At 41.4% G+C, this 12315-nt stretch overlaps 1 protein-coding gene across 3 annotated transcripts in view; it reads left to right on the top strand.

Moving 5' to 3' along the window:
* The window catches only part of LOC117939488 (NGFI-A-binding protein 1-like), a 20992-nt gene that overhangs the window by 1509 nt on the left and 7168 nt on the right, over positions 1 to 12315 (top strand). The window contains exons 2-5 of one of the 3 annotated variants that reach the window (XM_034864897.1): positions 2546 to 2704; positions 9365 to 10173; positions 10678 to 10811; positions 11923 to 11974. In XM_034864897.1, the coding sequence (XP_034720788.1) occupies positions 9367 to 10173; positions 10678 to 10811; positions 11923 to 11974 (993 nt within the window). In that variant the 5' untranslated portion in view covers positions 2546 to 2704; positions 9365 to 9366. Of the gene's footprint in view, positions 1 to 2143; positions 2705 to 9364; positions 10174 to 10677; positions 10812 to 11922; positions 11975 to 12315 lie in introns of those variants that run through there. The other 2 variants (XM_034864896.1, XM_034864895.1) reach the window with 2 other exon arrangements.

The following is a 12315-nucleotide window of genomic DNA, read 5'->3' as shown; positions in this document are numbered from 1 at the left end:
TATTAGGGATATACACTCAACGCACGGTTTCGTCACGATTCACAATTTTAAGTTCCCAATATAAACTGACAGTAATACTGTAAATACTGTAAAATATGTAGCTGTACTTCATCTTAAATGACAAAAAAAAGGAGATCCTGTTTTTTTAACAAATCCCACATCAAAATAACGAAATAAATATATATTTAACAGATTTATTGCTGTTGAAAACGCAGGGCTTTCAAGGCTTTCACCCAGGCAACACGTGTTCATCTCTCGGGAGTGTTACTTAACCCTAACCCTAACCCTTAACCCTTAACCCTTAACCCTTAAACATAACCATTAACTCTAACCCTAAACCCTAACCATTAACCCTAAATCTTAACCCTTAACCCTTAAACCTAACCCTTAACCCTTAAATAGTTTTTTAGAACTGAACCAGGTCTTTTAAGGAGATTTTAAGTGTTTGACTCACACCGGGGGTCCCCTTGTGCCCGTGCCCCTCGCAGCGCCCATCCAGGGCACTGCGTTCTACCCTAACCTAACCCTTAAACCTAACCCTTAACCCTTAACCCTAACCATTAACTCTCACCCTAAACCCTAACCATTAACCCTAAATCTTAACCCTTAACCCTTAAACCTAACCTTTAACTCTTAACCCTTAACCCTTAAACATAACCATTAACTCTAACCATAAACACTAACTATTAACCCTAAATCTTAACCCTTACCCTTAACCCTTAAACATAAACCCTTAACCCTAACCCTTAACTCTAACCCTTAATCCTAACCCTTAAACCTAACCCTTAAACCTCTAATCTTAACCCTTAACCCTAAATTTTAACCCTAACCCTTAACGCTCACCTTGCTCCTTAAGTTAATTTTGGGGGCTGCACAGGCGACCACTCTTCCTTCTCTTTTTATTTGCTATCTTCTTAGTTCACACTGCGTAAGAGGGATATACTGAAGATGCAATAAAAGTCAAGCTAAAAATATACTTATAGAATCAATTTAAAGACATTTTAGAGGCACACTTTATAATAAAGAACAGTTTTTGGAACCCGATGCAGTGATCATTTCTATTATCTATTGATTATCTGTTCCGACTATATTTCAGGAAGATGTAAATCTTGAAATATTCTTCACCATATTCATTTAGTTTGAGAACATGAAGTGTGCACACTGCTGTGTCTCTCTGTCTCTCTGTGGGTGTTGAACCTGCCTGTGTTTGGTATTCCGTGCAGAAAGCCTCCCACGCCCCGTGTGTCCGCCCACGCGCGGATTTGCGTCACGCCGGGAGCAGCGTGGGCGAGAGAGAGAGAGAGAGACAGAGAGAGAGAGAGAGAGAGAGAGAGAGAGAGAGTAAGAGAGAGAGAGAGGCTCTGTGGCAACCGCGCGGAATATCCCACTGTAGTCTGCTGCCCGGCGTGAAGCTGCCCGCGGTTAATACGTTACAGAGACAGGAAACGCTGTCAAAATAAAAGCATCCAAACTAACAGGGTTATTATAGAAGTAAAAGTATTACATTCAATGAAAGTACAAACCCAGCCTTTTAACCGTTATCAAAGTAAATACTTGTTGGGAACAATATATGGAATAAGCTATCAATGCTGCCGCATTTTTTTAACTTCTTCAAAATAAAGTTACAAAAATTAAATGAATTCCGTACCTTTAAAAGTGACAAATAAAGCACCTCAAATAACTATTTTTCATGGGGGAAAAGATGGGAGATTGTGATATGTATTTGAGTATATTTGTCATCATTCTCTACATTTTTATTTTGAGAATATAATCTTTTATTTTTTTTTGTTATAGATACACATACGTACATGGATACATACATACATATATACTATGTATGAAGGTTGTACATTTTATTCTACACTTGTATATACATTTACATTCTATATACAAGTATATATATACAGCATTTCTTTCCTTTGCTAGTTCTGCCAATTTTCAATTTGCTATCTTATTTCAACTTATTTATTGTTTCTACTATATGTCTTGTGTTTTCCGTATGTGTGGGAGTAATTATGTGTGTATGTCCTGTGACGTGCTGAGTAATTTCCCAATTCTATCTGCCCATCTTTGGTTTAATGCTCACAAGCGGTGCTTTTATTTTGTAATGCTAGCCGGAAGTGCGTGTGTACGTGTGACTGCGTGTGGGTTTGATGGTGGTGAACAGTGCAGGGGAGTGGAGAGACGCTGGGAGAGGACTCAAACACTCACACACGCACACGCACGCACGCACGCACGCACCGACACACTCGACGCATGCTTGGAGGAAGAGGGCGCACCAAAAGACGCACGAAGGGCTTTCTTTTTCACTGATATTCCCCTCTCTCTCGCTCTCTCTTTCTCTCTCTCTCTCTCTCTCTCTCTCTCTCTCTCTCTCTCTCTCTCAACGGCAAGGGAAAGAAAAAGTTTGCAGAAAGAGAGGAAGAGGAGAGGACTCTCGCTCGGTTGGAGCACGCAAAGACAAGCACGCGCTCATTGACTCTCGTCCTGGAAATAATTTTTGAATTTCATCCCCTACTTTTTTTATTTAGTTTTTTTTTTTTAGATTCTTTTTGAATGTTCCGCGCCTTGCTGTCCTGGGGGGATTCCGTCTGGGGGGGCTTTCCTTTTCTGCACAAATCCACACGCCAGCCTCTGTGTTGATAAACAGTGAAAGACAAGGAAACGGAGAAACCGGACCAGAAGGGGGCCAAAAACGCACCAGGTAGGCACAATAATTCCTTTAATAATGCTTTTAATCCTTACTTTGCCTTTTCTCCCTAATATCATTAGATTAGATCAGATTCCATAAACTTTAATGAGCCCGGAATTGGGAAAAATCTGTGCTACAGCATAAAAATAAAAGCAGGACATACAAGACATAATAAAGAGGAGAGAATAGAAGAACAACTGTTATACAAATTACATCTAGCCTACTTAAATACTATTTATATGGGATGTCTGTAAAACACTGTGTAAGGACATTACATTGCAATTAAAGCATGCTTTAAGTCTTATTGGAAAGCAGATGAAAATACATCGTATATGGAATATTATAATAGTATAGGATTTTAAAGGGCCGTGGGAGTTGACTGTGTCATTGCCACGGGCAAGTTATCACAGGGACATTGTAGGAATGATTAGCTTGTGTGTCACTAGAGCATTTTTTAACACTTATTATTGTACTAAATGTGACATTAGGACAATTTAAAGGGACACATGTATGACGTCAGGGGGACATTATTTATTCCACGCAATCAATCATGGGGAAATCAAAGTATCCCTCACTTCTAGCCCATGGTCTGCTGCGTGGCACTTCACCTGGGAAACTACACATCAGCTTGTGTGTGTGTGTGTGTGTGTGTGTGTGTGTGTGCCATTGTGCCTGGCGCACGCCTCACTTGTCTAGGTGAAAAGGCGAACTCGCCAAACTCGCTTTTTTTGTGAAGCAGGACTCAATTAGAGCCTGTCATTCACCGCCTATTACTCCCACACACACACACACACACACACACACACACACACACACACACACACACACACACACACACACACACACACACACACACACACACAGTGTTTACCTAACCCCTGTTGGGTCGTTGGCGACATGGTCGATGAATCTGCAGCTTCTGTTTGCAGAAACTACAGTGTGGCGGGGCTTTTTCTTGTCATTTATTTTTTAGTCTCCTAGTCACACGTTTGTCTCGGACACACACACAGAAGTTCACACACTGCAGCCAAATATAGGTATTCAATTCACACTTTTGTACTTGACCTTGAAAAAAACAGCGGAAAATTCACAATATGACAAGAGTGGCATTCACGGGCATCTAACACCTACTTTAGTTGTTTTTGTCTAAATTGTCATAAAAAAAATAATAATGTGGAATTATATTCTAAATAAGCCCAAGCGGAAACATTTATCTATTGCATTGTATACTTAGCAACACTCCAAAACACAAATATATTCAATTTTCCATAAATTATGTCAAAGAAAAGCATCCAATACTTATTTGTAACGCTTATGTTGTCCTCAGGTCAACTTTGACCAATTTTCAATGTTTTTTAAATCATAAATAAATGTTTCTTTTAACCAAATTGCCCCAAAATAATGGAGGTTCCATGCAACGTTCTTCAGGTAAAATAAAGGAATTTTACCAAATTTGAAAAAAAAATCTGAAATAGTTTCATAACAGTATTTCTGACTAAAGGTTGACATTTACCCGTCTGTATCCACTCATCTTTTTTTTTTAACTGAACAATTGTGTATTATTTCACATAAATGAGGTTTGTTGACCAATGTATTATGAAACAAACACAAGGTGGTGTTGTACTGGGCCGTTCCGTGATATTTGTTAGATTCCCAAGATGAATTATGAGAAGATAATGCAATATTAGTATTTTCTTAAACTCAAATCCTGAACTTTTTACATTGTCAATTTTCCCCCCACTACCGCCACTACTTTTACACGTATTCTTGAAATTCATGGTCAGTAAACCTCATTCATATGAAATTATATCTAATTTTGTATTTAAAAAAAGCTGAAATTCTATGATGATATTATTTGGACTAATAGTTAAAGGGTATCTACTGTTTTATTTCAACCTGGACCCTAGTTTCCTATGTGTTTGTGTGTAAGTGACTGACAGACACAACCATCTTTGACATTGGTCCAGTATCAAGTGTGAACCCTGTAACAGGCTGCCACAGACCGGGCTGCAACGTAACCCTATGGGGCAAATGTGCATCGTCAATTCCGTCCACTAAAAGTGCTTTATTTTTGAATATTTATTAAATTATGGATTAGCTTTATTATAGATTATTATTAAGTGTCTGATGACATTATGGAAAGGATCCCTACAGAGATAGACCTTTGTAACCTCTTTGAGACCTTTCTGTTTAACCAGAAACAGCTCTGAGAAAGACAGCCCTAACCCCACCAGACTCCATTTAAATAAACAATACTTTTAGCGTGTATAGAGCCAACATATTTTCACATGTAAATCTGTAAACTTTATGTTTATTTCAACCATAACTAGAGTTGTGATGGTTGCAAAAGTGGAAAGAAGACCCAAAACGTCTTTTCATAGTTTTATTTTGTTTCTGTCGACTTGGACTGAAGTGTATTTAAACAAAGCTGAAATTACTCTTTATTTACATGGAGTCTGGTGGGTTTAGCGAACGTAATTTCGCGGATGTTTTTATGTTTAAAAAAAGGATCTTACTCTTTAACAGAAAGGTCAACTTCCTAAGAAATCCTTTCCATAATGTTGTCAGACACTTAGAATATTAATCTGAGCCTGTCAGTCGCAAAACAAGCACTTTTGTGAAGGTAAATACAAGCTGGACAATTGCTCTATTAACTTAGATTGTAGCTTGTTTCTCTGCTGCCTACTGCAGCAATCTCACTTAATACTAGACCAGTTTCAAAGATTGTTGTTCCAATAAGTCTCTTAGATACAAACACACAGGAAAAAATGGAAAATAGGGTCTAGGTTGAAAACAATAATTTAAGATCAGAGGAATGTGTGTTGAATGTGTGTTGATGGATAATATCAGGCATCCCCCGTCAGTGTTTAGTCAGTTTAGTCATGTTATTTTTGGGCAATTCGGTTAAAAGAAACTCAAATTCTACATAACAAAACTTTGAAAACGGGTCAAATTTGACCCGAAAACAACAGGAGGGTTAAATAAATGACCCTTCCTCTCATACATCATGAGATAAGTTGAATCACGCTTTCCACTTGTTTCTTTTTGTGTATCGCACGCTGCACACGGTGAACTTCCTCTCACGCGTTGCCTTTTTTTTTCACACAGTGGTTTCTGCCGTAGCGCACTCACTCAGGTTGTAAACGTTACACGCGTGTGCGTGTGGGTGGATGTGGACATAGATGTTGTGTTTAACTTAATGTTAGATTTGTCATAAAAAGAAAAAGAAATTCAATATAATATATAATATTGTTGTAGTTTAGCAGAATACAGAAAGCAGCAGAACTGAGAACACTTGGACATCTATTTATTTATCGCAAGTAAAATTATTATCACTATATTCAACATCGGTATCGCAAATCTTCCTCCTTTCCTGCAGCCCTAGTCTGATTTTACTTCATTTTTACTTCATTTTAGTTAATAATTTTTTTGTAGAAATGTAGAAAACTCAAACTCGACTTCGGCCAAGTTCAGCTATGAGTAGACGTGTTTGTGGGAAGCTCCACCTGGACTTTTTTTGTCTGACAACTCAGAGGTATAGGGGCCACCCCAAAAGCTGGCACTGCTATAGCTAGCCCTATTGCTAACGTTGCTAGTGCTAAGGCCCTAGCTACAAGCAACAATATTTTAGGAGGATGAGTTGATGTTGCAGCATCCATGTTTTGTTGTCACCTATCTGTCTAGCTTTATTTACCTTGAGGTGTCACTCCACAATGTAAGCCGAGAGCAGATTTGAGTTGCGCATGCGTCACTTTGCAACAAGTAGCATAAAAAATGCTAACAAGGGACTTCTGTAATGTCAACACAGTAAAAATGGACCTACTTAACCAAGTAGGTTCACTGCTGGCTACAAGTTAGCATCAAACACAACAAAGACTGTCAGTTGAATGATGTTTTGAGCTAACGTTAGCAATAAAACAACCATAGATAGCTACAATGTTTTTCAAATGACGGCTAGCTTAGCTACGAGCTAGTCATCAAACACAACAAAGGCTGTCACTTGAATGGTGTGTTGAGCTAACGTTAGCAATGAAACGATCATAGATAGCAACGTTTTTGAAAGTATTTCAAAAGGTTTTTTTTGGCAACAGAAGAGATTAAAAGCTCAAAAAGTTGGAAAGATGACATTGGAAAAGAGTGTCGGTTGATGCTATCGATACGGAAGAACCAAGCTCCAAAGGCGTGCGATAGGCTCAAATGCTATAAAAAATAATGTGAAATATGTTTCTATATGGAATAAGTTTTCCACAAACCAAGAGAAACACTGTGAATGAGGGTTTATGGTGTTAAGAAGGCCAGAGAGATAGAGGAACCCCACACATAAATTACATCTACGCTCCCAGCCCTACAAGGTATGGAGTTTTTTCTTTTCTCCAGCAGCAGTTGTCATTTCCCCGACACAGCCTGCCTGCATGGCTCTCTCGGCCTAATCTGGGCGAGGCGAGCCCGCCACCTACACATCCTGCAGGGGTGGAGAGAGGCATGTGGTCCTCCCAGCAACCCCGGGCCGGCTGACTGCCACTCCTCTGTTAGCTGGGCCTCCGCAGGGGCCTCGCATGCACATAGGAAGAGTCGAAAAACAAAGCCTCTACTTTTGACTTTCCCTCGAATTGTTAGGTGGCAAGCGGCAAGTATTTGACACAGATGGGAGTGTTTCTGCACGCCGAAAGGCTTGAGAGTGGGCAACAGGGGAGGGAAATACTAATCTGACAGCCAAGTTTATACAGAAAAAGTGAATTCACGGGGCTTCTTCGAATGTGAAATCTGTTGAGAAACACTTAGACATTGGGCTGATATGGCTTTGCCAGACCATCCACACTGCGGAGCGGAGGAGGGTCTGGTTAATCCACACAGCATTCCGGGATGAGAGAAAAACTCTGGTTTAGTGGCATTTCTTTAAACTAATCACAAACGTCTTGGTTGGTGCTTAGCGCTCAATGGTGTTTTAAGCCCCCCCAATGTCGACTTCAAGGCACCTAACCCTAACCCTAACCATTGCCTAATCCAAGTGCCTGCCAGGCATCGCTGCCTGGAAGGCGACGTTGGGGGCTTAAATTACCAAACACAGTGCTAAGCTCTGCACAGCACCTCTGGAAAATCGCCTCGGCGTCGAACTTGTTTTGGTGGAACATGCGTACGTTCAGAAGTAATTTTAGTTGTCAACAGGAAAGATTGGAGGGACAGTCCGTGCATCTGTCGGTATGTCCTGCCGCCCCAGAGCAATCCCGAATGTGGAACGTCAAGACATAGACTAACATAGGGCTGCATGATAGAAGGAAAATATGCAATGTGGGATAATAGAACAGTGAAATATATCAACATTATACCAGTATCGTGATATGAGACTAGATATCGTCTTAGATTTTGGATATCTAAAATGGCATAAGTGTTGTCTTTTCCTAGTTTTAAAGGCTAAATTATACTAAAGTGATGTCATTTCACTGTTCTATTATTGTCCTCTAGCCACTTAGTCATTATATCTACATTACCGATGATTATTTATCAAAAATCTCATTGTGTAAATATTTTGTGAAAGCACCCATAGTCAACACTAAAGTATCGTTGCAGTATTGATATCAAGGTTTTTGGTCAAAAATATCGTGATATTTGATTCACGGCATGTCGCCCAGTCATATGTGAAAATGTTGAATATCACCATATTTATATATATATATTTAACCCATGCAGACTACAGAGTGTCATTTTGTGTCTTTATCCCACACATTAAACATGAATATTTTTGGGTTGAAACACCTGAAAGGATGATTACAAAGCAGAGTTATAGCAGAAATATGAAAATTCCTACCTTTTACCATTTATCCGGGCATTCTTGATGGAATTGAACAAATTCACGCACTTGCTGAAACCTGATTAACTGCAGTTACGAGCCTGCCAAGAACAATATGCACAAATATAAATCATGTACATGCTTCATAGAAGCATGCCTCCGTTTAGAATTGATCTTCTCATCTAGCTCCCTGCAAGAAACTTAAGAAAAAGTATTTCCCCGAAATGTCAAATATCACACACACAGCTGTAACAATTCCAAGTTTTGCAGTACAATTTATAGTCTCGGAAATAGTTGTCTCCTTCAGTCAAATTAAGAAAAAATATGTTTTCATGTTTTACTTTTTTTTATACAAATTATATAAAATGGATCACAGGATTGGTTATAATTGCTGTGATGTGACCAAGATAATATAGTAACACAAATACGACGCTTCTTTATTATCATAACACATTTCTTCTAGCTTAAGCTCTTAACCCTTGTGTTGTACTTCCGAGTCAAAAATAAAATTACGAGCTAGAAGAAATGTTTTATGGTAATAAAGAGGTATTGTTTCCTTCAGGGGCTGTGTATTTGTTTTACTACATTATCTGAGTCACCTGACAGGGATTATATAACCAAAAGATGTACCCTGAATTATAATTTGTATAACAAAGTAAAAAAAAAATGTCTGAACCTGAGATAATTATATTGTTGTCTCAGCTTATATTGTTCAGAGACAATTTATTGTACAGCAGCATTTAGAATTGTTACAGCTTTACAATAATATCAAAAACAATTGCCCAATAGACAATCATGTAATAATTGTTTCAGGCCTAATCACACAACACACATCTTCTGCATATCTGTCCAGTCGTTAACTCGTTGTGTGTCCTTCCCCTCAGGTATGGCGGCTGTGTTGCCGAGAACCCTGGGTGAGCTGCAGCTCTACCGCATCCTGCAGCGGGCCAACCTGCTCTACTACTACGAGGCCTTCATCCAGCAGGGCGGCGACGACGTGCAGCAGCTGTGCGAGGCCGGCGAGGAGGAGTTCCTGGAGATCATGGCGCTCGTCGGCATGGCCAGCAAGCCGCTGCACGTGCGGCGCCTGCAGAAGGCGCTTCGCGACTGGGTCACCAACCCGGCCGTGTTCAACCAGCCGCTCACCTCGCTGCCCGTCTGCAGCATCCCCGTCTACAAGCTGCCCGAGGGCTCGCCCACGCTGCTCGGCGCCCAAGACCGATCCAACACCGCCAGCGTCAAGATGCCAAAAGCCGCAGCCGTCACCGCCGCCTGCTCCGACCCAGGGAAACTGGACGTGGCGCGGGACAAAGTGTCGGCCGGGTCGCCCCTGCAGGGGGGCAGCGAAGCTCGATTCTGGTCTGGCCACAGCAACGACAGCGAACACAGCCTGTCGCCGTCGGACCTCGGCTCCCCGTCCTCGCCGAGAGACGCGCTGGAGGCTCTGGACGCCGCGGCGGTCCAGTCGGTCCTGGAGTGCGTGGACAGGATGGCGCCGGGGCTTCCCAAGACGGATTTGGCCGAGGTCAAAGAGCAGCTGAAGAACAACAAGAAGCTGGCAAAGATGATCGGACACATCTTCGAAATGAGCGACGACGAGCCGCGGCGGGAAGAGGAGATCCGAAAATACAGCGCCATCTATGGACGCTTTGACTCCAAGAGGAGGGACGGAAAACACCTGACGCTGCACGAGGTTGTCCACAGAAGAATAAACACCACCCCACCGCTTGACATTACGCGCTTACAATTGTCTCTTTCGGTCAAAAATGCATTAATTTATTACTGTTTTGAACAGAATTTGAGTTTTGAAAGAATCTCAAGATATATCTTTTGGTCGTTATGTGACCCAAATAATGTTATAACAGGAAACAGCGCCCAGGGACTCCCCCACAAAAGTTGTCGAGCCAGTTGGCAAGAACCAGGAATAAGGAAATTGAGAATTTAAAAAGTTATAAAAACAGATACATAATTGTAATTTTGTGAATCTAAACAAAGACAAAAATTCCCAGTCAAACGCCTTAAGACCTTACGACTTAATGTTACCAATTTGTTGTGGTTTAACAAAGAGACAAGATAAAAAAGACAAGTAGGCAAATCTATGATAATTATTACAGGCCTAGTCACGTGTCTGATGAGTGGATTTCTCCCCATGCTTGAGATTTACTCCTTTATGTCTGCCTGTGTGTGTGATGCGTAGCTGACGGTGAACGAGGCGGCGGCCCAGCTCTGCATGAGGGACATGGCTCTGCTGACGCGGCGGGACGAGCTGTTTGGACTCGCCCGCCAGATTTCCAGAGAGGTCACTTACAAATACACATACCGCACCAGCAAGTGAGTAACACTGATCCATCTGATCGCTTCTATCCAATGGTGGAATGAAACCAAGTACATTTAATCCAGTACTGTAGTGGTCTGCAGTAGACCTTAGTGGTCCCCTAAAACTGTATCTGAAGTCTCTTTCCAAAAATTCAGCCTTGGTGCAGAATTCCAGCCACTGGAGCCAGTCCCACAATGAGCTTTCCTTAGTATGTTCCATTTCTGAGTCTGTAGCTTTTGAGGGGGGGGGGGGGCTGGGGGTGTGGCCTTGGCCATGATGTCTCTCTCTCATGGCTGGGCCAAATTCTCTAGGCGGGCAAAGCATAGAAAGTGGGGGTAACCTTGCCCCTTATGACCTCATAAGGAGCAAGATTTCAGATCGGCCCATCTGAGCTTTCATTTTCTCAAAGGCAGAGAAGGATACCCAGGGCTAGGTTTACACCTATCATCATTTCTAGCTACTGGGGGGCCATAACCAGGCTGGGGGAACTCATAGTAATGTTAAAAAAACTCATAAAGTGACATTTTCATGCCATGGGACCTTTATTCCTCCGTGTCCTCCTACTATCCTGTCCGCTACTGGCAACTGCGTGGAGAAGAGGGGGAGGGGGGCGCATGCGGAAGGCCTGTGCGGAAGGCTTGTGGCATGTTGTTGTCATCACTTACAATTCCTAATGGGGGCGACAGAAACCACAAACAGTGGCTTTTAGTCCAGATGTTGAGGTACTTGTACTTTACTTGAGTCTTTTCTTTTTGTGCCAGTTTTTACTTCTATTCCGCTACTTTTCAGAGAGAAATATTTTTTTTACTCCCCTACTTACTTTACATATTGAGATTTCTGCACACAAAACACATGTAGTTTAGAAAATCTGATATTTTATTATTATAAAGTAACCTAGCAACAATATAATGGACTACAAGTCCAGCTGAGATAATGAGACCATGTAACGCACAGCTGGTTGGATCCTTCACTTTCTAAAATGGGTTGCATTGAGTACTTTAACTTTAACTTCACAAGAAATGTTTCCCGCTGCGGTGTCGGAACAGGACAGCTGATTTCAGATCAACCATCCATTAGCTGTTCCGTATAAAGTGCTAAAGTGTCTCTCCTGATGTTTCTGTGCAGGTCTCGCTGCGGAGACAGAGACGAGCCGTCCCCTAAAAGGATTAAAACAGAGGTAAGGTCAGCAGTGGCTCGCTGCTATTTTATAAATTGGATTCATTTATTTAACAGGGACAATGCACAGCACCTCAGCAGTACCAGAGTTAACTACACACTAATTTAGTAGTCCTTGGACAGGAAACAGACTATAACACCTCTTTCAGATGGGTAACCAAACCATTAATCGATTAATCGTTTAGTTGGTGACTGTTAACCCCCGTAAGGTCTTCCCGTCCACCATGAGTAGTGGTCCTCATGGTTCTGTTTGACTGTTTATAAAACTTGCGGTAGTCTATAAATGATCCACCAATTCTGTGTTACGTTTTCTAACTGTACGTATGCATCGGGGGTGAAGCT

Source organism: Etheostoma cragini, chromosome 24, assembly GCF_013103735.1.
Source record: "Etheostoma cragini isolate CJK2018 chromosome 24, CSU_Ecrag_1.0, whole genome shotgun sequence".
NCBI classification, from domain to species: domain Eukaryota; kingdom Metazoa; phylum Chordata; class Actinopteri; order Perciformes; family Percidae; genus Etheostoma; species Etheostoma cragini.
Note: the sequence above shows the minus strand (reverse complement) of the source record. Positions and strands in the feature narration are given on the sequence as shown.